The 23,404-nt window shown below is 44.2% G+C and overlaps 1 protein-coding gene across 1 annotated transcript in view; it reads right to left on the bottom strand.

Annotated features, from left to right (window-relative positions):
• The window catches only part of SH3BP5 (SH3 domain binding protein 5), a 42,585-nt gene that overhangs the window by 1,787 nt on the left and 17,394 nt on the right, over positions 1 to 23,404 (bottom strand). The window contains exons 4-8 of the mRNA NM_001030989.3: positions 13,947 to 14,111; positions 5,818 to 5,948; positions 3,380 to 3,422; positions 2,340 to 2,559; positions 276 to 536 (exon numbers count right to left, since the gene is read on the bottom strand). Of these exons, the coding sequence (NP_001026160.3) occupies positions 276 to 536; positions 2,340 to 2,559; positions 3,380 to 3,422; positions 5,818 to 5,948; positions 13,947 to 14,111 (820 nt within the window). The remainder of the gene's footprint in view (positions 1 to 275; positions 537 to 2,339; positions 2,560 to 3,379; positions 3,423 to 5,817; positions 5,949 to 13,946; positions 14,112 to 23,404) is intronic.

The following is a 23,404-nucleotide window of genomic DNA, read 5'->3' as shown; positions in this document are numbered from 1 at the left end:
TTAAATCAAGTGTAGCATCAGAATCCCACCAATTGCTGAGGAACCTCAAACCCCACTGCTGCACTGAGACCAAACAGGGCAACCTGCACAGCCAGCAGAGCAGTAAAAGCACTTGAGATGTCATAGGTAACCATGGGCCCCTCATGGACTGCCTTCCCTAAGAAAGCAGCAGCAGCTCATTGACCTGTGACACATCTACGGGAGCTGAGAGGGTTTTCCTGCTCCCTTTATAAAGCTGGACAGCATTGGCCCAGGGCATATCCAGCTGTGCGTACCTCTTTCAGCTTCACATTCAGGAGATGAAGCCCCACTGCATTCACTTCGGGGGCCGAGGATGGGGAAGATTGCTCCAAACTCAGAGAGGGACACAGGGCTGGGCAGATCCAGGGTGCCAGGGCGCGTCGCAGGGGGAAATGGAGCGGGCACCTCGCTGGGGCTTGTAGGCCCAGAGCTGAAGCTGGACACTGACTGAGTTTCTGAGTCTTCCTCGGACACAAAGCTGCTGCCGTTGTCATCCTCAAACACTTCAGAAGCCACTACAATGTTTAAAAGACACATTCTCATTAGCAAACCTACCCCCTTGTCACCTTTCTGGCTAACTGCAGCTTCTCAATTTTGCACCTCCTGTCCATACACACAGTGCTAACCCACAGGCTGTGGTTTCTCATCATCTGCCCCCTCTGCAAAGCTTTACCCAGCATTTCTCACGTGGATCAGCCCTGTTTCCAGAGAAAATCTCTGACAAGCAGCACATCTGCCAGCAACGCCCTGGTCCTTATGGACTTTTACCATTCCCTGCTGACCTTGTTTGCTTCGTGTCTTCTACACTTAGCCTGGGGCAGGGCCTGCTCCACTGCACCTGTCTTGGCCAGCAGCATCCTGACACCAACACAGACTCATGAATACTCATAAATCATGAATGTCTGTGCAGTTAGTTTTAGGGGCAGACTGTTTCTGCATTCTCTCCCCAGTTATGCAGTTACAATCCAACAGAACTCCCAAGATTTCTCTCTGGATGGATCACTGACATTTAAAAAACACCCCACTCACACATATTGCTCTCCCTGCTCATGGTTGCTTCTACCTGAATTCTAATTCAGCAAACCAACTCCAGATTAAGCAGTTGCCAACAGCTTTTTATTAATGGAAGTTCAATTTTGTACTAAATGTAGGGAGTAGATCCGGCTAAAAGAGAACACGTTCACAGGATGGGACCTGTGACCCAAATACCTTCCGCACTCAAGTCCCACTGGGCTCAGAAGGTTTCTTGTGTGCCAGCATCACAACAGTCTGAAGAAGCCCCCTAAAGAGCAAAACATTTACAAAGACCTGAGGTCATTTGCAGTTCCGCCTCCTCGCCATTCCTGCTGCTGTCAGAGTGGCTCAGAACTGACATGAAAGAGCAGCAGGGGCAAAGAAGCAGCACTAACAAAACGACTCAAAGGAAAGGCTTCAAAGTGGTTCTGCTGCCAGCCCAGCAGCTAGGGGCTGTGGTGCACCACTTGGACACAAAGGGTGCGAATGGAGGCAGCTGTCAGCATGGTTATTTCAGAGATGCTCAGCCTCTTTCTGCTGCATTTTCAGGCTGTTGGTCTGTACTTATACAGTTGGAAAAGAATTCAAAAACTCAAAATTGATAAACATTACCCAACCTTTAAAACCCCCCCCTCCAGAGCACTTCGTGTTCAGAGAGTTTGTGGCGGTTTGGATTTTGCTGGTCTGCTTTTCGAGGGCAAATCTAAGACTGCAAAGTGGCCTTTCTTTTGACTTGCTGTGTTTTATCAATACACAGGAACCTAAACAGGTAATTGCAGAGGGTAAAAGCAAGTAGGCTGGGCAAAAGAGATGATTCCCATTAAAGGATTCCTCCCCTTGGCAAGCAGCGCTGACACCAGTGAAGCTACAGCAAGCACAGCTTTAACTACAGCTTATTTACTGCCATCTGAGCTTCCATACCACGCAGCAGCATGTGCTGGGGACATAACACTCCTGGCTGATGGTGTTTTATTGAACTCCAACAGACAGAAACTAAGAGTGAAAAGGGCCTCAGTGCAAGCCCCCCACATTGCAACACCTTTACCCTCCATCCCCCCATACAACACTATACAAAGAACAGGATGGAACAGCTGATGCATTTTAACTCATATCCCCTCCCCTTGAGGATATATTGAAGGATATAATAAACTCCTGCAATAACCAGAAACATAACAAGCTAACCAGTCCCATGACAGCGACTGAACTTCAAGCTGCACAATATACAGATCATCTTCATCTCAGTATTTCCTCTCTATCCCACAGCCCATGAGATACTCCCAGGCAAAGGAATGCTCTGCACTCACTTGAGACAGCGTCCAACTCTGGTTTGCTGGTAGACAGGTCTTCCACAGAGGTGTTGCTCCCTTCAGCACCCACACCGCATCCCCGGGGCCCCATGGCAGCGGACCGCCTCCTCTCATGAATCTCATCTGAGATCATCTCCAGGTTTTTCAAGGCAGTCTTATACTCTCCCTTCGCCAGGGAGAGTTTTGCCTGCAGGTCGTCCACTGTTTTCTTCAGTTGCTAACAAGACAGACAGATGTTAGAGGTGCTTTCACTACAAACAACACGGACACACAGCATGCAGTTCATTGTGGACCCTGGCAGGCCCTGCTGTCACCCCACTGAAGCCATGGCTGATGGCACAGAACACCACACCCCAAGCCCTCCAGCACTAACCCCCGTACTGAGCTCAGGGGTGACCAGCTCCCCATTTCTTTCCTCTACTGTAATTGAGCAGAGGCCACGCGCAGCAAAACTGACTCAAATACAGACCGTATGGGGTAACCCACGCTAATTCTTGCATTTGAATTTTCACCTTTGGCAGCTCCAAGACTTAGGGCTGCATTGGGATCACATCCCACGCAGAACTGCTGTGTCCAGACCTGGGCCATCGTGCCCCACCACAAAGCACAGCTACACACCACTGCAGCACAGAGATGCCAAAAGCAGCTCTGGCAGCAAATCCAGCCGCACGACAGCCCCATTCTCCCAAAACCTAAATTCACGTCTGAGTGATGTTTGAGTACTAAAAGCAGCCTGATGCAGAAAACATGGGGGAAAACATATCCAGAGACTTCAGACTACAAGCAGCACAGACTGTATTAGTTTGGTCCTCAAAGCAGGGTTCAAACAGGGGTTTGAACTTACTGCACTCGAGGAAACATTAAAAAAAACACTTTGTCTTTTATCTTTAAAGTGTGCTTAGCAAATTGCTCATGATAAGAGGTTTGGAACAAAATCGGCTTCGTACAGAAACAGTCAACAGTTACTCTGATAGCATCATTTCAATATTTACCACAAGCAGTAAAGAGCCTCAGGGTGATGCAAGTTCTGCACTTACCTCTAGCTGGACATAGTACTTTGCCTTCAGTTCAAAATAAGGTCTGTGGAAAAACAAAGAAGAATTGTTTACAGCCATCAGGACTAAACGCAGAGAACTGGAGTGGGAGTCGCTCTCTTTATAGCATTAACAGAGCTACTTTGTGTTTCAGCGTAATCCTGAGAGACCTCCACCTAGATGACAGAACACCTACAGGTGCTCTCCACTTCTCTTTCTTCTCCTCTAACCCATTTATTTCTCCTGGGTCTTTTGACCTAAATACAAATTGCAACATTCCAGTTGTTGGAGTTGATGATTCCACTCCCTGGGGCCTAGATTCTATAAGATATTGAAACAATGTTCAGCCTACCGCACAGGCATCCTCTCAGCATCCAAGAACAGCTTCCCCTGCTGCAAGTCCTTCTACAGCTGCATTTTGGACCATGCACCAAAATACAACTGTGTGAATCTATCCTATCCTCCTATCCTATATGGTTTTATGGGTTGAATTCACACAGACAAAATGACTGATTCCCATTTCTCTGTGATTAGGATACTTCACGGCTCCTACTTTTAATCCAACTGGGAGGGAACAGCCAGGCTTGGGCCCTGACCTCCCACCAGCTTCTGTACGCCTGGGGGAAAGATCTCTTCTGTAGCAGCAATTAGCACACGTGGCATTGCAGAGTCGCTCAAAGCTTTCTAAGCAGATGAGAGAAGAGGGAAGGCACTCTGCCCAAGCCACCGGAGCAGAAAGTGACTTCCAAAAGCTGGCTAACACAGGCAAGCCCATTATCCCGCAGCTCGGTGGCACTGAGCCATGAGATCGGGAGTACGTCAAGAACATGCAGCCGTATGTACATCCCTAGCTCGCAAGCAAGGACCCAGAAACAAAATGAAAAGCAAAACCAAAGCAGAACAATCCTGTAATCATCCACTTGTCACAGTCTTACAAGGCAAATCATCCAAACGACTTTCCTTTGGGCCGTCCCAGTCTTACTTTGAGCAGTAATGCTTTAAGCATCTTAATCCGGCCTGAAGCACGCAGCAAACACAAATCACTGTTTGCACGGAAAGCAGCAACGCTTGCGGCACATCTGCCAGCCCTAGGGGTTTGAGGGGAGGAGACTGGACAACGCGGCCCTGCAATGCCCCACAGTTACAGCCAACCTCCAGCAGCAGCCAGGGAAGGGGCAGAGCAGCCTGCTGTTATCAGCTCCCTTCTGCAAAGCAGTTGTAACTAGAGTGCAACACAAACAGCTGCAAATTCAATGGCCTCAATTCCCAGTTTATGTAGGCCACTGATATCTAAACACCTTCTCAGATATTGGTCTCATCTAAAGGAATCAAGCTCAAAGACAACAGATTTAGGTTAGATATAAGGAAAAAAAAATCTTTCACAGCAAGGGTGGTGAGACACTGGCATAGGTTGCCCATAGATGTGGTTGATGCCCTGTCCCTGGAGATTTCCAAGGCCAGGCTGGATCAGGCCCTGGGCACCCTGATGTAGCTGTGGTGTCCCTCTTCATGGCAGGAGAGTTGGACTAGGTGGCCTTCACAGGTCCATTCCAACTCTAAGGATTCTAAGATCCTATGAATCTATCATTTAGCAGCCTGACAATGTTTTTGCTCAGGCCCTGAGCAGTGCCAGACAAACAGTACACAGCTATACTGTTTTAGCAAACGTGCCTGCATCTTCCTTGAGAAGTGCTAAACCTTTCCCAAACTGAGCAAACGCCAATCAAAACAGGCTTTCAGTTGACCAATTTCCCGATAAAATCACTTCTAAATGGTGGGATTAAAAGCTAAACACAGCAAGCAGATTGTTTAGACAAGCTACAGTCTGGAAATATAAGGAAAGGCTGTGAAATAGAAAGAGGATTAAGAATTGGCTGTAAATAGGGCCAAAATTTTAAATAGGTTCTGAAAAAAAGCTGCTCTATTTCTCTGCAACTGAGCAGAACCGCTCATCAAATGCACACACATTTAGCAGTGATGCTGCTCAGCTGTGCTCCCCGAAGCATTCCTTTCCCCAAGAACAGCTCTTGCACAGCTTTGCTAAGGCAGCGTTAGGAAGTAAACAAGTCTGATGTACAGCATGCTGCCCTGATGCAGTCTCACACCTTTCAGGTTTCTGTCGCTTGCTTTGTAGTCTTCCTAACTAAATATAAGAATCAAACAGGAAAAAAAAAATCTGAAGCTGCAAAACCACCACACGCAGAGCTTTGCAGCTCTGCAGGCAGCATCTCTGTGAAATCCCATATGGCTGGTTCTCGAGTCACTCATCACGAAAGATCTCAGTGCACTAAAACACAACTAAGAATACGTCCAGGAAACTCTTCAAGTACAATCTGTGCTGTAAAGGACAACATCTTCTCACAAGTTTCCAAAATCCTACAGAATCCTATGTCCCCCAAACAGACTTGACCACTAAACTCATCTCCAAGTATGAAACCTACTTTGATTTATTGATGGCTCTTTTCAACTTCTTTTCCAGCTGCTTCATCCTTCCCATGGCAGCATTGTATTTGGCTGCAGTCTCCTTGTGAACCAACTCACTTCTTGTTTTGGTTTGTTCTGCTTCCATGACCTGTAACAAGGAAAATACAAGTTGAGGGGAAAGACCCAAGCATCCATTTCTTACCATTTTTATTAACAGTATATCCATAATCTCTCAAACTGGGAGAGGGCTGAAGACCAACCAGAGTGATAAGAGGGCTGCACGCAGTTCAGCCTGTCCTCTCTACCTGAAGCACCAGCCACCAGAAAGCAGCCCATCCAATGAGACAGCCTTTGTCATAGAATCCATGAAGGTTGGAAAGACCACTCAGATCATCTAGTCCAACCATCAACCCATCACCACCATACCACTAAACCATGCTACTCAGTGCCATATCTATCCTTTTCTTGAGAACCTAAGGGGGCAGCAACTCCACCACCTCCCCAGGCAGCCTGTTTTGCAGAAGGCAAGAAAGCTGCCTTTCTTCTTAATAGAGCCAGCCAGCCTCAAATCATGACTTCATCAGAAAAGGCATGGGCCATGAACTGGTCCCCTATAATGCAGGCAGTGAGCGATAGGCTGATGATCAGCCCCTAACCAAGGCAGGCAGATGCCTAAGGCACAGCAGTTCCATCAGCTGTCCTGCTGACATCCTACAGTCATGTTTTCCCAGTAATTCTGCCCAGGGTACTTTCATTTCAAGCAGATTTGAGCTGCCTGAGGTATCAGAAAATCTGTTTTCTTTAATGCACTGGCAGACAGGATCCAGCAAGAGACAGAACTGATTCGTTTAAAGGAATAGAAACAGTGACACCTCTCCATTGGTTTGACAGTAAGCAGAAAGCAGGCAGTTTTCAGGCATCCCTTCTTTCAACCCTGAAAGTATTCACAGAAAAAAAAGGAAGGAAAGATTTATTTTATCTTTAGTTTGAATAACCTTACCAACAAATCTCTCACTTCTTTAAACTACCAGCCCTCAGGCTGAACTAACCAGGGAAAAAGAGCACAGCCAGCTTTTGCTTGTATGGTGTGCTACTCCACGCAGGAAAACCGTGCACAGTCCTTTCTGACACCTAAATTCAAGGTGTGAAACTGCTATGGGCCAAAGCTGCACTGCGTCCTCTTCAGCTGGAAGGTCCTGCTGCCACAACTGGAGGCTACAGCTGCTCCCCTGCACACACCACTTGTTATTACACCAAAGTTGCTATCTATGAACTAAAAGAAAGAAGTTTCCAAAAGCTCTTCTGATTACACATATAATATACTCCAACAACCTTCAACTGCTTGACATATGAATAAGGCATCCACATTTGAAGTTAAAAAATAAATCAGATTGATAGCAGATGGTCCCCTGCATCCCAAAAAACAAGCTACAGCCTCTCATCTTGATGTCTCAGAAAGCAAGGTTGATGCAACGACTTTCCCTGGTGAAATATGTCAGCCAAGGCTGGTTTTAGCATGGAATTGACATAAATTAAAACACAGTCTCCAAAGACTGCACAGAACCTTGTTTGCTCCTTTGTAGTGTGGCAAGGCAACTGCAATTTAAAAATGCTGGAAGCTACACAATAATAGAGCAGCTGAAATTTGCTGATTTTCAATTAAATGCCAATCCTTGCCATCCATTCTTGGGGTGAAATTAGCATGGGATCAACCACTTCAGCACTATCAGCACCAGGGTCTTCTAACAGGTTAGGCGTTCTGTTTCTTGTTGACTTTGCACATCTTTCGTATCAAACATCATAAAAATGCTTCATCCTGCAAGACAGATTTGGGAATGACAGATTGTAAACACCTCAAACTATGTGACAAAATACAGAATTTGCAGCCAGATATCTGCGCCCACATTCGTTATCCTTTTTGGAAAGGAAAAAAGGTTGTATACTTCATCCCCCTGGGAAATCAGCCGTGTGAGGCAAGCTTCTCCTCTGGCTGCATGGCTCTTCAATGGGCATGCTACCATACTGCTCACATTACCCCAGTGCTCAGCCTGAGGGAGTACAGCTCACGGTGTGTTCGCCAGGCTGAGGACACGGACATGGTCCTACAGTACCTGGAAGGCTGTTCCAAATCGGTATCACCACGGAGAGCTGCCTGCTGTCAGGATGTATTTAAACCTTTCACCCAGACAAGAAGAAACAAAAAGATCATCTGCTTCTTCACAGAAGCCAAACAGCCCCTAAACATAGAACCTGTCTGCCAGGACACGTAGATAGAAACAGACCTGCAAACCACACAGCTCGCTTTACATCCTGGAGGTTCTATGCAAGGCTAGTCACTGAAAACCCTCAGCTTTTAAAAAGGTCTTAGCAGAGGACAGATAAGGTTTGTGTGGGGGAAAAGCATCTTTTATTAGATCCAATAATGCCTTTAGGGAAAAAAAAAGTATTCTTACATTGACTCAAAGAAGCTTTTGGCCACGCTGTCTGAATAAGCTTCTTTCTAATGTAAGACACAGTGCTTCTACCAACAAACCTTGCCAAGGCCATCACAGATGTGAGATCATCACTTACAAAAAGCCAGAGACAAGAGTGAGGATGACACCTGTTCCAACTGAGACATCTCTTGACACCTCCCTCCTCTTAACATCCTAGCTGCCACTCATATTTGGAAAAGAGGAAACATTCTTGCATAAAAACACACAGAGCTGCTGAACTTCCAGCACGCTCACACATCCACCAGACACTTTAAGTAGCCTTGTGTGGAGCCAGGAATTGGACTTCATGATCCTTACGGGTCCCTTCCAACTTAGAATATTCTATGATTCATCACTAGATGGCCATGCCAGGCAGGAGTCATCCTCCCAGGTGGCCCAGGCAGCAAGATGCAGCTATTCAAAATAAAACCAAAAAATACCAACACAGGTATCAATCAATTCCTCTTCCCTCATCTACCCTCTGTTTCCAACACAGATGCCAGGGAAAGGAAGGTCAGTACAAAATATATACATTTAACAGATAGGTCTGCACAAGTGGCTTTGTCCCTCTCATGAGCTGAAGTCAAAGATGGACATCAGGAAAATTTCAGCAATAGCAGCTGCAAAAGAAACATTTATCAGTGTAATTTAGCAAACCTGATCATCTGAGCCAGAGAATTACTCTGGACATCCACTTCTTTCTCTAAAAATTAAATGGGTGACTCTTCTATTAGAAGAAATAGAAATAAAAGAGGTAAAATAGACAACACAACACTAGTAAACCAGAAGGACAGAATCAACAACACAAGGGATAAAGGTAGTAGAGGGAAGAACGTGAACACTGCATTTAACTTCCATGGTGAAAGGATGGAGAGATTAGGACAGAGATGGTTGTGGGTACTCCTGTTGTTTATTTCATAGCTTTCTTCCCCCTTTTTCTCCAAGTGGTTCTATCTGCAGGAAGTCTCTCTTCTCTCCACATCATGAAAGCACCCACGCATTTTACACCAACAGATGGTACTTCACGGTGTAATATCATGGGGAGCTTTGCAAGCCAAATTAAAGCAAGAGGGAGCATGCCTTCTCCCTCCTTGCTCCCCCCTCACGCTTTCCTTTTGAAAATGTCTCATGATCAAGAGCCAAAACATGTCTTCCCCCTGCCAGAATTTTTCAATGGAACATACCTCAGGAAAGACTGTAAAAGCAGAGTCTTTCGAAGACTGCAGATTGCACTGGCAATTAGAAATTAGCAATTTCTCACACAGGATCTTCCTTTCTGCTCCAATTTGTCTCAAATTTCAGGTAACATTCTGTCAGTGCTTTTCTTTTGGACACATTTATATACAAGAATGATTTCCTACAGAATTATAAATGCAAAGGTCTCTGCCCCTCATCCCTCCTTTCACTGGCCCTCCTGTAGCCCTGTGCCACCAACTACAGCGTCATAACTCCAGGCACCAATAGACAGGGAAGACTTCCACATCCAAAACATTTTCTCCAAGTTTTAAAGACCAACTGAAATTGATTAAAACACTGGTAAGCTGATGTCTAACAATGAACTTGTCTTATCCAGGAAGTTTAAAAGCTCATCAGCTGGGGTTGTTCAATCTTGAGAAGTCTCGAGGAGACCTCATAGTGGCTTTCCAGTACCTGACACGAGCTTATAAGCAGGAAGGGGACAGACTTTTTACACAGGCAGATAGCAATAGGACAAGAGGGAATGGTTTTAAACTAAACAAGTGGAGATTTAGATTAGAGGTTAGGAAAAAATTATTTGCTCAGAGGGAGGTGAAGCATTGGAAGAGGCTGCCCAGAGAAGCTGTGGTGCCCCATCCCTGGATGCACTCATGGCCAGGTTGAATGGGGCCCGGGGCAACCTGATCTGGTGGGTGGCAGCCCTGCCCATGGGCTGTGTGGGCACATCGGCGCTGTGTGGGCTTTAAGGACCATTCCAACCCAAACCATTCTGTGATTTTATGATCAAACCTGCCTACCTGCAAGGCAGGTGATTACTGTAACCAACAGAGAATTCATTTTGCAATGAAAACCCTCATTTGGTCATGTGAATTGTTCTCAAGACACCACCAACATGCTGATCAGACAAGTGGAAGTTCCATGGAAGGTTAGGGAACTAACTCGGATGTACAAAGTAAGGTTCTAAGCAACTAAAACTGACGAGCTAAATCCCAGCCTAGGTGCCACTATATCCATCCCAGATCTTTTGAGAAACAGACTTCTAGAAAAAAAAAACACACAGGAATTTACCCAGGTTAAGGACTGAGGGGGGTAAAGAAGCTGCCTGACTTGCACGATTGCTTCACAGCCCTGTGCTGCTCTATGCTCAGCACGCATCTCAAACGCAGACATTTAAAGGGATTATAGCTGCACCTCCCCAGGCAGGTTGGCATCTTGCTCCTGTTTAAACAGCAGGCTCCCTTTGCAAACCTAGCTCAAAATGCAAGGTGTAAAAAAATACTGACTGACACCCTGTACTCCCTGTACCTACTCATGCTGGTAGTCTGCTCCACAAATAGACACATCTTCCACATGCTATGCCTCCGACCCATCCAGGAGAGGAAGATCTTCAGTAACGCTTGCATTTCTAACCAGCTTACACAGATGATTTTTCTATTTCAGTGGCTACAAAAGGCTTGTTTACATTATCCTGTTATACCAGTACTGCTTATTTTTAATGTGACAGTATCTTTTCAAACCGTGAAGAAATCAAAAGGCAGTTACACTGTGCAGCCCTTAGCTCCATCTCCTCTCAACCATGGTTTGCAAACAGCATTTCCTGGTAGGTACTTTGCAGTTCAAGTCTTTGTCTGCATGCATTAGGTTAAGTGCAAAAGCAACCAGGATTTATTTCCATACAAGTCTATACAAATAGAGATGTGTCTGATTTGCTCCCTTGCCTATCCCTTTTCCCTGTGTTCTCTACACTGCCTGTCAGCTATCAAGCTGCTTTAGGGCTCGGATTTGTTCCAAATTTTGAATTAATTCAATAGAGCCTGCTACTGCTGCCCAAGAATAGCAAATAAAAACACTCTACTTTTGCCTGTCATTTCTACCAATATAGAAACAAATGAATTAGTAACTCACTCCTGATATTTGGCCCAGAGATGCTTTTCAGCACTTGATTCATTGCTGTACAAGGCACAGTGCAAGATTATGCTCTGTCCAATAGATGTGATTTACACGTATAGGCAAAAGAAAATAGCAAATCCAAAAAAGAGCCATGCAACTAGACTGCAAAAAGCTTCTCCAAGAGTGATTTTCTATGTGGAAACAGAGTGCTGGGTTGATGGACAGACTAGATGGATCTCAGTGGTCTTTTCCAACCTTAATGACTATGATTCAGTTAATTCTGAATATATATTTTTAACCCGAGTCTTTACCTCTTAGTAAACATTATGCACCATTAGCAATTAGCAATTTCTAATGTCATTAACAGTTAATGATCTGAGTTAAGAACAACACCAACAGCCAAGAAGAATCTTTGTTCTATTAGTTCTCATCTGCCAACCTCTTTTTCACTCATAGCTTGGTAGGGAACTACGGTGTTTTCTGTTCCTCAAGCTCCCCTCAGTTATTTTGTGTACCTCAGTGAACCCTAAGAACTTCACTATTTGCACGCACTGAAATGAAGAACATATTCACTCAGTTCTTAAACACAAACTCAGACGGTATTCCAAACAAACTAATGCCAGGTCTTTTCAGTCAAGACTTGTTTTTTTTTTTCCCCCTTGTTGGCTCTGGCTCTAGCCTCGAGATCCCCAGAAGGGCCAATGAACATCAGGAGGCAAACTTCCACGTACTTCTTTCCAAACATGCTGTATCCTGGAATTGCAAAGATACGTGCTTTCTGGGATCTGAGTTTACCCAGACCATTTTCAGTTCCAGAAAGAGCAGAGTAACACACTTTCCATCCAGTAAGTCCTCAGCTGCTCTACACAAATCAATCTGTGCCTAGGAGATTTTACATTAGGGTAAACACAAGGCTCCTATGTACTGTTCAGCTGCAACCATCAGAGATGTCACTGTTTCAGTTCGCCCTCTGACAAAGAGATCTCTTGCATTCAGTGACAATACATGCAAACACCATCAGCTCCATCAAACACCGTGAGAAGTCCTCTTCTGCTCTAAGTCACCAGGTCTGGAAATCTCAAGTGTACTCCTCTTGACTGCAGGCTGTCTGAGAACAATTAAGGGCTGCAGAAGGACACAGGGATTCCCTAAGAGTACCCAAGGAAAGGAGGAATCCATTTGAACTCTGAAAATTCCTAGCATTTCTTCCCTCACGCCTGCTAGAGGGAGGCACCTGATCCATAATTGCTCTCAATCTCAACCACATCTCAGCTACTCCTCTGAGAAGCTCTAAGCAACTCCTTAGAGGCTTCTAGTTTTTTCTCATCTATCTAATCTGAGAATAAAAAATAGTGTAAGCATTTCTGGACCTCACTCACATCAAACACAGATAACAGCCAAGGAAAAAAATGACAGCTGTTGGTGTCTTGGCACACGTACTGCAAAGCTGGGTTTCACTTCAGAAAAGCAGAGGTTACCAGATCTGCAAATACTTAATGACAGGGACAGCAACACCAACTATACTCCAGAGGATTTCTGTGGCTTTTTTGGTTATTCATGTTGTAGTATATACCGGGTTTTCCATCTCTCCCCAACATAGCCAGCATCCTTTTTGTTCTCTGTTTCATCACTGGCAGCTGGTTTCAGAATTCAGTCTGAAATAGAGGTTTTCTTATAACCAAGAAGCTTCTGCGACAGAACAAAGCTACTGCATTGAGAACTGCAAGACAATGCCAGCGCTGTACATCATGCTTCCCACACTTGGAATAGCAAGTTCAGCTTCACTGACATATCAGGAGAACTCTGACAGAACAAAGGTTTATAACTTAGATTTTTGGTTCTTTCATGTGAAAAAAAACAACACTTTTCTGCATTTTTAACAGATAAGGAAAAAAGAGAGAAGGCGAATGACAGGAGAATTCTTGACAGTTGCTAAAACAAATACTGCCTTTCATTGTTAGTGCATCTTTTCTGTAGATTTAACAAGGCCTTACCAAGAAGGTAAGATCCTTTCTAAATCTGAAAGTCAATTTACAACAGAAGTGTGCAAGCTTAAAATGCAACACACATTTAGTAATTCTACATGCAGATACACTCCAGACAAAAATGCCTTGCTGAAACTAACGTCATGCTGAAAACAGGTTACACTAAATTGGAACATGTCCCTGGTACTCCATGGTCAGTTTCCACAACACATACAACGAGGAATAGCCGTCCCTATGCAATTAAGCCTTCCCAACGCAATTAGTTTCATATAGCTTCAATATGCAGCTATTCCCAAGGATGCTGTTTACCCCTATTACACAAATGATTATTTTTTATTTATTCATTTTTAAGCAAGAGCCACTTCCCTAGCTACTAGCAAAGTCAGATAGAGAGCTATAGTTTGTGCTACTACCAGCCCATGGTTCAAATCATTTAACCTCAAGGTTGATAATTTTCTGTAGATTCATTCCTTACAGGTCATATGTCTGAACCAGTATAGAAAAAATGCTGTGCTTCACAAACTTGCATCGTATCTCAAAGAAGAAAACTGAACATGGAAGAGACAGGCGATGGGACAAGCAGCCTTGTGTTTCTATTACCCTCTGCGTAGCATGGTTGAGCATCTCCTGCCAGGCAGAATCAAACTGACGTTTGTCATCCTCCAGAAGCCTCTGCTCAGCAAGTGAAATAGTTTCCTTCGCAGCACGCAGCACTTCAGTCGCCCTCTGAAAATCCTGAGTCGCTCTCTGGGCTTCCAGCTGTGCCTAAAAATGGAGAAATCAGGATCAAAAACAAAGCAATGCTCAGCCACGTTTAGGAGATCTACCACGCTAATCCCAGGACTTTAAAAACACCTACTCCAGCATTACTGTTTCCCAACTGTTTGCTTAGAACTGACACATATTTGCTCACTGTGGTAAATACTGCTAAGACAGCAGTTTCCACCCAAACAGGTAATTTGCAAGGAACCGTCTCATGATGTTCGCAGTCAAAACTGCAGAGCTGATGGCCTACAAATAAGCACCTAGCTGAGAGATTAATACCTGATGCTGTAGGTTTAATCACTGAGAAACAAAACCAAAAAATGCAATAACAAACCTGTAGCATGTCACGAATGCATGGAGAACGGCACTCCCTCCGTTTAGTCAGGGTAGATTTTTATCTGGTGCACCATTAATCACACTGAGGAAATGTTTTGGAGCTTTACGCTGCTGTAAAGCATACACAACTTTTCCAAGAAGGTGGCAGCTACTTCTCTGCATGTTCTTTCTCCTTTGCTACAGCTAGGACGCAGCTGGTAAGCAAGCCCCCATTGCAGAAATCGGGGCAACCCAGGGAATTTGTGAAGGACATAAAATAATGATGCAGGCCTCATCGTGTCCTCTGGAAACTGCTGTTTTATTTCAGCAAAATAACCCCAAGTTTGAGCTTGAAGAAAGGAAGCAGGGGAGAACGGTACCTTCTGGTGAAGAAGTATTCTTGCTCTGAGAGCAAAGACTGCTCCAAAACAACACACAGCACACTCAATGAAGCAAGCTTAGAAGCCATCCGATCAACAAGCTGTGATTCTCTCAGGCTGAACCAAAAAGATCAAATCATAGAATCACAGAATGGTTTGGAAGGGACATTTAAGATCACCTAGTTCCAACCCCCCTGCTATAGGCAGGGACACCTCCCTCCAGACCAGTGGCAGACCAGCTTACAGACCATCAGCATCATGCCCTAAATGTTTGAAAGGGGAGACTCTACAATGAGCAAACAACAAATCTCCGTGAACAAGTTACCAGTGCTGGTGGTTTCTGGTCTGTTTTTGTTTCATACATTTACAAGTAGTGGGTTAGTTCTGTTTTGCACTGAAGTAAAGCCCTCAAATGTAAGCTTCACATTCAATTAATTGAACACCGAGCTTGGTGAAGACAGTTATCATTTACACTTCAATGATTATTATTTTTTTTAAACCAAGTGGGAATTACTGAGTTTACACCTATGGGAACATCTCTGCCCAGACATCAGTGACAGAACAAAATGACTAAGCCTTGATATGCCACAATACACAGAGAAGGAAGCCGAGGCTGAAACAGAGGACAGGACTATTGCATGAAAAATACAGACTTGAGGAAGACGAAGTCTTTCATGAACAAAGGAAGAGGTTTCGCTGCAAAGAAATGGTGGTCGCTTGGGAAATAGCCAAATTCCCTGTGACAAAAAAGGGAAATGAGTAGAACAACACTTGTCCAAGCTAACAGCAGGCTACACATCCTCAACACCAGTTGCATCAAATACCTTCACATGAGAGACACCACAATTGCTTGTAAAGGTACTTGAAAAAGCCTTCCTTCCCTCCCTGGTCTCATGGCAGGGTGGAGACGGACACCTAATTTAAACACAAGTCTCAAAAGGAAATAAAGCATGCCATTTCCTTCACACTGCCCTGAAATGGCAGCAAGCTCTTCTTATGTCCTTCTTCTTACCACACAGAGGTATTTTGCCCCACAGCCACCACAGAAAAATATGAGTTATGTGTCAGAGGTCTTTCAGCTATTAGGTGTGGAGGGAAATCCAAGTTGTTACAGTTAGAGGAGGGATTTTCTTCTGAGGTCCTTGCAGCATTTCCTCCTTTAGTGGTTGCTGCTGTTTTCCACAGACAAGTAATTCCTCCAGTTATGCCCTTTGCTGATTCACCACCTTATCTAAAGCTTTCACTAAGAGACAGAAAATTTAAGCTATCAGTTCCATGCAGCTCTGCACATCCTAAAGTGGAATGGTGCTTTGCACCAATTAATGTCATTCCAGTGCAAATTTGCTAAACCAACCATATGTGACATCTCCTCAACACTCCAGTCATCAGTTGCCTCCTTCGTATCAAATGTACTGGTGCATTTAAACAACTCAGAGTACACCAGGTTAAAGAACACACCATTTAGCTATTAACCTGAACCATGGTATCCATCGAGCACAGAAAAGCCTTCTGAAGATCTTTAAGTGAGGCTCAACCAAAGCTTTCAACAAAGGGCACAGAAGAAGCCTAAGTCTAAGCCCCCAAAACATCCTCTACTGAATACTCTGAAAATGCACAGTAGTTTGAGGTAGGATGTTAAGAAGTGAAAAAAAACCACAGGATTCCAGGAATAACCTGACCCAAGTGTGACAGAACAGTGCTGAGGACACAGGGAAGAAGTATGCCAGAATAGGGCTGATTTTCACAGCAGATCACCCAGGAGAGAGCCAGGACACAGTGCCTCCCATGCAGTGAGGCCACTGAAGCCCAGACCCAGCTCAGGCCTCAGCTCCGTGGCTTTCCCACTGCAGAAGAGGGTCTGCCCACACTAAAAATTCCCAGCAAACACAGGAAAACAGATGGGTGACCCATTCCCAGCTCACACAGAACCACACCAATCCTCTTTTGAAACTCCAGTAAAAGCAGATCCCAGGGGCATTCGGAAGTACAGTTTTCTCACCGTAACTGCATCAGCACTCGGACGTTTCTGTTGGCACAGATACCCAGGTCAGGGATCAACACATCTAAGCCAGCAAGGACTCAGCTGAGCATTAGGAGCTGAGTTTCTAACTCCCCAAGGAAAACAGTGCTTAATGAAAACTTGTGCTACTGGTACCTTTTTTTTTTTTTAAATGAAGCTTCTAGAGCACAACTGGCTACACAGCAAGAAAATGTTCTTTGTGATAAGAAAACCAGATACTATGTTTACAGTTCCGTGGGACTTTAGTTGTTTGGTATCTCCAGTACCTGGATTTGTAGGGCACTGAAGAGCCAACGATGGAAACAGGCACGTCCATTCTAGTCACCGCTCCTGCACGCCCCAGAACTGCGTGGGTAAACGGAAAGCTCAGACAAAAACAGAAATAAGCACTTTCAGCTGTATTTGTTGAATGCTAATCAACAAGGGCAGTTTGAAAAACACTGTTCTGGAAGGCAAAATGTTTCTTTTTTACTTAAGCAGAAGAGTTAGTCCAAATAATTTAGCTTCACCTGTCTGCTAGTCTTATTTTAAACAACTTATTGAGAGCCTGGCAAAGAAAAAAGCTAAGTGCTAGGGTAAAGAAAGGTCCATTAGTCATTAGAGAAACATCAACAGGTCTGTGGTTTTGCCCATGTGAAAAAGGATACCCAAGTACTTTTAAGGTAGCATGGTTACTCAATAATTAGCCTTCATTTAGAACTCCCTCCAGCAGGTACAAGTTGTTCTGCAATGTTACCAGCAGATTCCTCTCACGCTCTCAGCCTCGAGCCTACAAGTCATTTGGTTTGATCGAAGAGGTCTCAGCAATGATCGTCCTTGGCTTTTAGAACTACAGACGAAAGGAGCTCACACCTCCATCCAGCCTTCCAGCATTGTGACTAAAACCCCAAAAGGGTTCATAATTACAAGCTATTAATGTATTGCTGTAATAAGCTCCCACTGGGGAGTCAGAAGCCGTGTCCTCACAGGAAATTCCCTACCTCTTTTCTGCATAGGGCCCTGCTCAGCAGGGAGCCATGCTCAACAGCATTTCTTGTTTAGCTAAAAACAGTGATGGAAACAAAAAAAAGCAAGGCTGTGGCATGGACGCCAAAGAAAAAGAAACACCACCTTTTTAAATACAGTCATTCTGCTGGAATTGGCAGCAACATACAGACACGTTGAGCTAGCACCTGCACATCAGCTTGTCCACTTTCAAACCAGAAAACCCTGTACTTTTCCTCTTTAATTACAAAATCCACTTTTCCGTTCAGCCCACATAGCCTTTATTGTACCAAGCCACGCTTGTAGTCAGAGCCCTTGCTCAATCCACCAGCAGAGGATTTTTTCCACTCCACAACACATAGCTTGAGTTTTCTGTTTCAACGCCAATCAAGATATATATATTCCCCTTCCTCACTCCATCTAACTTTGCAGTTTCTGTTGCTGCCCACGTGGTTACACAGGACTGACTGCTATCAGCCAGCCTCCAGAGGACCAGGTCACAAGTAAAACGTAAATGTATGAGAAAAGCACCACCAACATGACTGGCAGATTTCCCATTTGAAAGAGTGCTCAAAGAAGGTGAGTTCTTTCAATGCTCTACAAAACAGGTTCACCAGCCTTGTTCAAAATGAGAAGCCATCTCATTACTTGCTGCCGAGGTCCTGACAGCTGCTTTACTTCAGCATTTCTACGCATGGCCAAAAAAAGATACTATTTTTTTTTTAATACAAGTATTATGTTCCCTTTATAATCCAACTTATATTTGCTGCTCAGAACAAGGCACCAGCCAATCATACGCTGGCCCAAGGCCTTTACTCTTAGAGGCTCTTGTCTCTTAATGTGAAACCAACGCCTCTCTCATTCATTGTTCTTCAAAATAATGGTTTAATTGACACCATTAAAACTTGCTTACTGCAAAACAGATAATGACTAACTGGCTTCCAGTAACGTTCTTCAGAAGCAAGCAATTTTCAGATATTTCCATTCCCACTCACTCTCATTCTTGTAACAATATCCCATGGTGAACTGATGTGTAAAGTACAACAGTGAACATGCTTTCAAGTAGGAACTCTCCTTCACTGATTGCCTCCCAGAGTTGCTAGGCCCTGTTTGAGCAGAGCAGCACACCCTTGGTGATCATTCTAATCCTGGAGGCTGCACTGCCATACTCTGCACAAACCTCCCACAAGACAACAGGATCACTCCTCCTCTACCACAACACACCAGCCTTGTCCACCACCACAGAGAGCTCAGTAACTCAGAAATCCACAAGGTGAAGGTGTACGTGCTCACTGAAGCAGAGTAAGTGCCACCAAGTGCTGTTGGAGCTGCCAGATCATGGGTGGTCATCGTTTCCCCCTCCTCAGCTTTGGTGTGGTTGAAAACCAAATACTACATCCAGCTTCGGGGCCTTCAGCTCAAGAGGAACATCAAAACATCGTTCAGACCAGCAAAGGTCTATCAAAACGGCCAGAGTCTATAATGTACTCCTACAAAGAGTGCTGAGGGATGGGGCTGGCCTCTTCCCTGCTAGACTAAACTAAGAAGCAATCAAATTTAGCTGCCAGCTAAAATTTGAAGGGGAGTTGGAAAGGGTTGAACAAACACTTCAATGGTAGAGTGCAGTATAACATGAAGCAACATAAGCTGTGGCTTAGAGTTTCAGGTTGCACACTGAAATTTTTTCTACCAGAAGGGCAGCATGACACTCAGTCAGGTTATCCAGAGAGGTTGTAAATCTCTGTCTCTGGAGGTTTTCAAGATTTGGCACAGCCACGGCTGATGTAATCCAGCAACGGTGACAGATCTGCTTTGAGGAGGAGGTTGGATCAGATGACCTCCAGAGGTCTTGTACAACAGCACTTCTAGCAAATGCTAGAATTTCTTTCCTAGTTTGTCACAGGCACAAAAAAGAAAGCCAACAACACAAAGAATACATCTACAAAAATTTACACTGATGCTGAACGTTCTCCTAAATTCTCAAGCCCACACATACTTTCTTTTGTGAATAACTGGAATAGCAATGGAGCTGGGGGGCTTTTATGTAAGACCACGACTTCCATTCCCCTCACCCCACAAAAAACTCTGAGCCAAACCAGAACTGAGAGTTAGTAAAGACAGAAATCCCTTCTTGTTGTAAGCTATGTACAGATACTTATAAACAACTTACAAAATCCAAAGCCTTTGGAGTGACCTCATTTTGGCAGACCAGAGGCATTTTGTGAACTATGTATTAATCTGTGATGACTGCCTGCATTACTGACAGAAAATGCAGTCTCCCAAGAGCCTGGAACACCCTTGTATTCTTTAAGCTGTTTACTGAAAAAGCTATAAAACTACATGGGTTAGAAACTGCTTTTTCAAGAGTAGATTTGAAGAATTTTATTTGGGTGGAGGGAGGCAAGTGGTAAAGGGAGGGAGGAAATGGGTTTTGCTACAAAAAGCTTTAGCAAGACTCATTTCCTCCCTGCCACATAACTAATGAAATGCCTGTGGAATACGGTGACCAGATGTCACTTAGTCTCTACTGTCAATCAGGCATCTTGTTCTTGTGTTAGGCTTTCTAGTCCCATTTACGCATCCACTCCTCTTCTTCTAACAGCTTAGTTACAGAACTGACCTGACTTCTGGCTCTGGTTGTTTTCCTGGTAAACCTGTAGACTATAAAAAGGCCCAGGAAATCAGAGTAGACCTATGAAGCATGTTCTGAGATATCTAACTCCGTGCTAAAATTAGGTGATATGTTTGGCACCCCTAGGACTAAGACCACAAGCTATATTCCATAAAATAAGAGGTTCAGGGCACAACCAGCCACTCACTTCATTAGCAGTTCTGTTAGCAGCACACACACAGCTGGTCTCAAAGACAGAATCCTACCTCCCTTTGGAACTATGGAAGGAAAGAAAAAAGGAAATACCTAAGCACACAATATCAAGCCTTTTTCAAGACCTTGTTTCGAGAACTTGGCCTGCCTGGAGTTACCTACCCTAGTTAACGAGTCTATAGCACCAGAACAAGCCAAATTGTTCATGCCAATACCATCCAGACACAGCTTTCTTGGGCACTCATCGCCATCTGCTTGTTAGCTGCGCAAAATTTAAAGCTGCTGCCTTCAAGATGGGATCATGGAACACGTCTAGGTTTTTATCTCCAATGTAAATCACTTTATTAAGAGAGGGAAAAAAAAAAACCTCAGCAGCCCTCCTCCCAACGTTCACCTGCACCGAGGGCTTAGGCAATGACTCACTGAGCCCAGGGTTTACATCTGGTTTCTAGGTTTACAGACAGACGCTCTGCATGCTCATCTGCACCTGGCAGCAGTCTTCTGTGCTGAAATTAAATATAGAAGCAAGGAATAAACTCCCACAAATGCACGCTGCTAGATTTACACAGCCTGCCTTCACGGATTTTGCCAGTCATCCAAGATAACCCACGCTCAGCAGATACAGGAGATATACGAAGGAGAAACACTGGATTGTTGTCTCACCTAATTGCTACCAAAGCAGTAAACGTTTGTTTGTAGAAGTTTCCAGAGAGCTGGCAAAAGACTGGCAGCCTGCTTGTAGTAGCACATCTTGTGCGTGCACAGCTCTCAGTATAAGCAAGGAAAAGACACACGGACAGGAGTTTCACTGGGGCAAGGGGCTGCTTTGGACTTCTTCTCCCCCTCCTTAGAAAGCATTAAAGAGCCCAGCCTCTGTAACAGGAATGCTACTGGGAGGCCCAGACTGACCATGTACATCTTCAGCAGAGTATGAGGTGCTTAGAGAACTCCTGAGAGGTCCATGGAACCTCTAAGGACCTCCTAAGGGTCCTAATGAAGATAATTCGTCCATTGACCCCTCAAAATTTCTCCTACTGGAATTAAATACATCACCATAGCACATATAAATAATAGGACTGCTTGGCTTTAGGAGAAAAGTTGTGGATGGTGACCCGGACCATCTGTGGCTAAGACCATTCCTTGAAGGGAGAAAATTAGTTAGCAGCAGGGACAGAATTTCAATTCCCCCTTCACAGAGCTAAAATCCTCCTGTAAGAACAAACCCTCAGCACCTTCCCTAACTGAAAAACAAGCACGAGGAGCAGACACAGCTGAACAAGGCAGATATCGCTTCCAAACCTTTCAGTGATATTTGTCTTCTAACATAAGGACTGCAATTGGCTGCAATTAAAAGAGATGTTTCTTACAGGAACTGGGACAATACAGAGCCATTTGTACACAGGCTACAGAGCAATTAGGCTTTAGAGATAATATTTTTCAGCAAGAACAAGCTCAAACTCATACTGGTTTACTAGAAGTCCTAATGAAACACATCCAGAAGGCAGTAACCAATAACCATATTAGATTTGTTTTGGCAGCAACTCCTAGCATAAGCATTTATGATTTCATAATAAACTCCCACCTAGTTAAGGCACTGTATATAATAAAGACTGGGGCAATTGAACAACTTCCCAAAGCTGCAAGACTTGTGCTGCCTTCCAGCAGTCACTGCTGAGCGGTTAACGTGCAAAACAGGTATGAAGGATAACAACCTGACCTCACATCACCCATCTCAAATGCTGGCTACTATTTTTAACAGATGAGCTTGTCTGTGGCTTGCAGTCTCTTGAAACAGCTATCAATAATGGCCATGAAAGACTGACAGAGAAGAAAGGGAGAGAAAACAAAGCAGGGGAATCTTTCCTTTAAATTATCAGCAGGTATCTAACACAGAAACAAAACTTCCTTGCCCCAGCCCTCTCCCTGTTACTTCCAAGAAGAGAGGACACCTCTTCACCAACTTACCCACCCCAGTATTTCATTACCCCAGACCTACTTGCACAAGGCTTACATTTCACAACAGAAAAAGTGCAAGAAAAGCCATTCTTGAAGAGTAGGAAAATAATTATCTCACTGTGTCATTGGCAACTACTGGAGAGGAGGTTCAACAGCCAGCTGGCTTTGTACTGCTGCCATCCAGAATAGCTAAGGACTCTTGGATACTTTGGAGAAAATGGAATAAAAGACACACAAAGGATTTTTTTCGTCTATGGAGAAACTCATCAAAACACCCTGATGGAAGAACAGCATTTTCTTCTGCTTCTGGAAGGAAGCACAGAAGAGAAAAGAACCTTTAATTTATGGCCCCCCAAGGCACATCTAATAATAATGATGATAAAACCACAGTTTTTGCATCAGCAGCTAATACAAGTATTTATCCATCAACAGAAGAGCATGCTCAAATAAAACAAAGATGCAGGATGTATAATATCAACCCAGAACAACCTCTTCAATAAGGCATAGGAAGAACAGACAGATGCAGGAGGTCGAACTTAGAGAGAAACATGTGTGCACAGAACTTATCCGTACAGATATTTCAGCAATAGAGTAGCTAAAAATTAGTCCCTACATCCAAAAAGTGACAAGAACGTGGCATCTGAAGTAAAACCACCTGCAAATGCTATCTAGCCTGCAGGAAACATACGTAACAGAGCACCAAATATGAATCAGGTAAGGATTTATGGAAGCTTTTTTTAGTTAGTGTGACATAGCAGCTGCTCATGTTCCCAAACACGAGGTAGATTTGCAGCTGCTGGGATTGAAATGGCAG

Source organism: Gallus gallus, chromosome 2 (genome assembly GCF_016699485.2).
Source record: "Gallus gallus isolate bGalGal1 chromosome 2, bGalGal1.mat.broiler.GRCg7b, whole genome shotgun sequence".
Lineage (NCBI taxonomy): Eukaryota > Metazoa > Chordata > Aves > Galliformes > Phasianidae > Gallus > Gallus gallus.
Note: the sequence above shows the minus strand (reverse complement) of the source record. Positions and strands in the feature narration are given on the sequence as shown.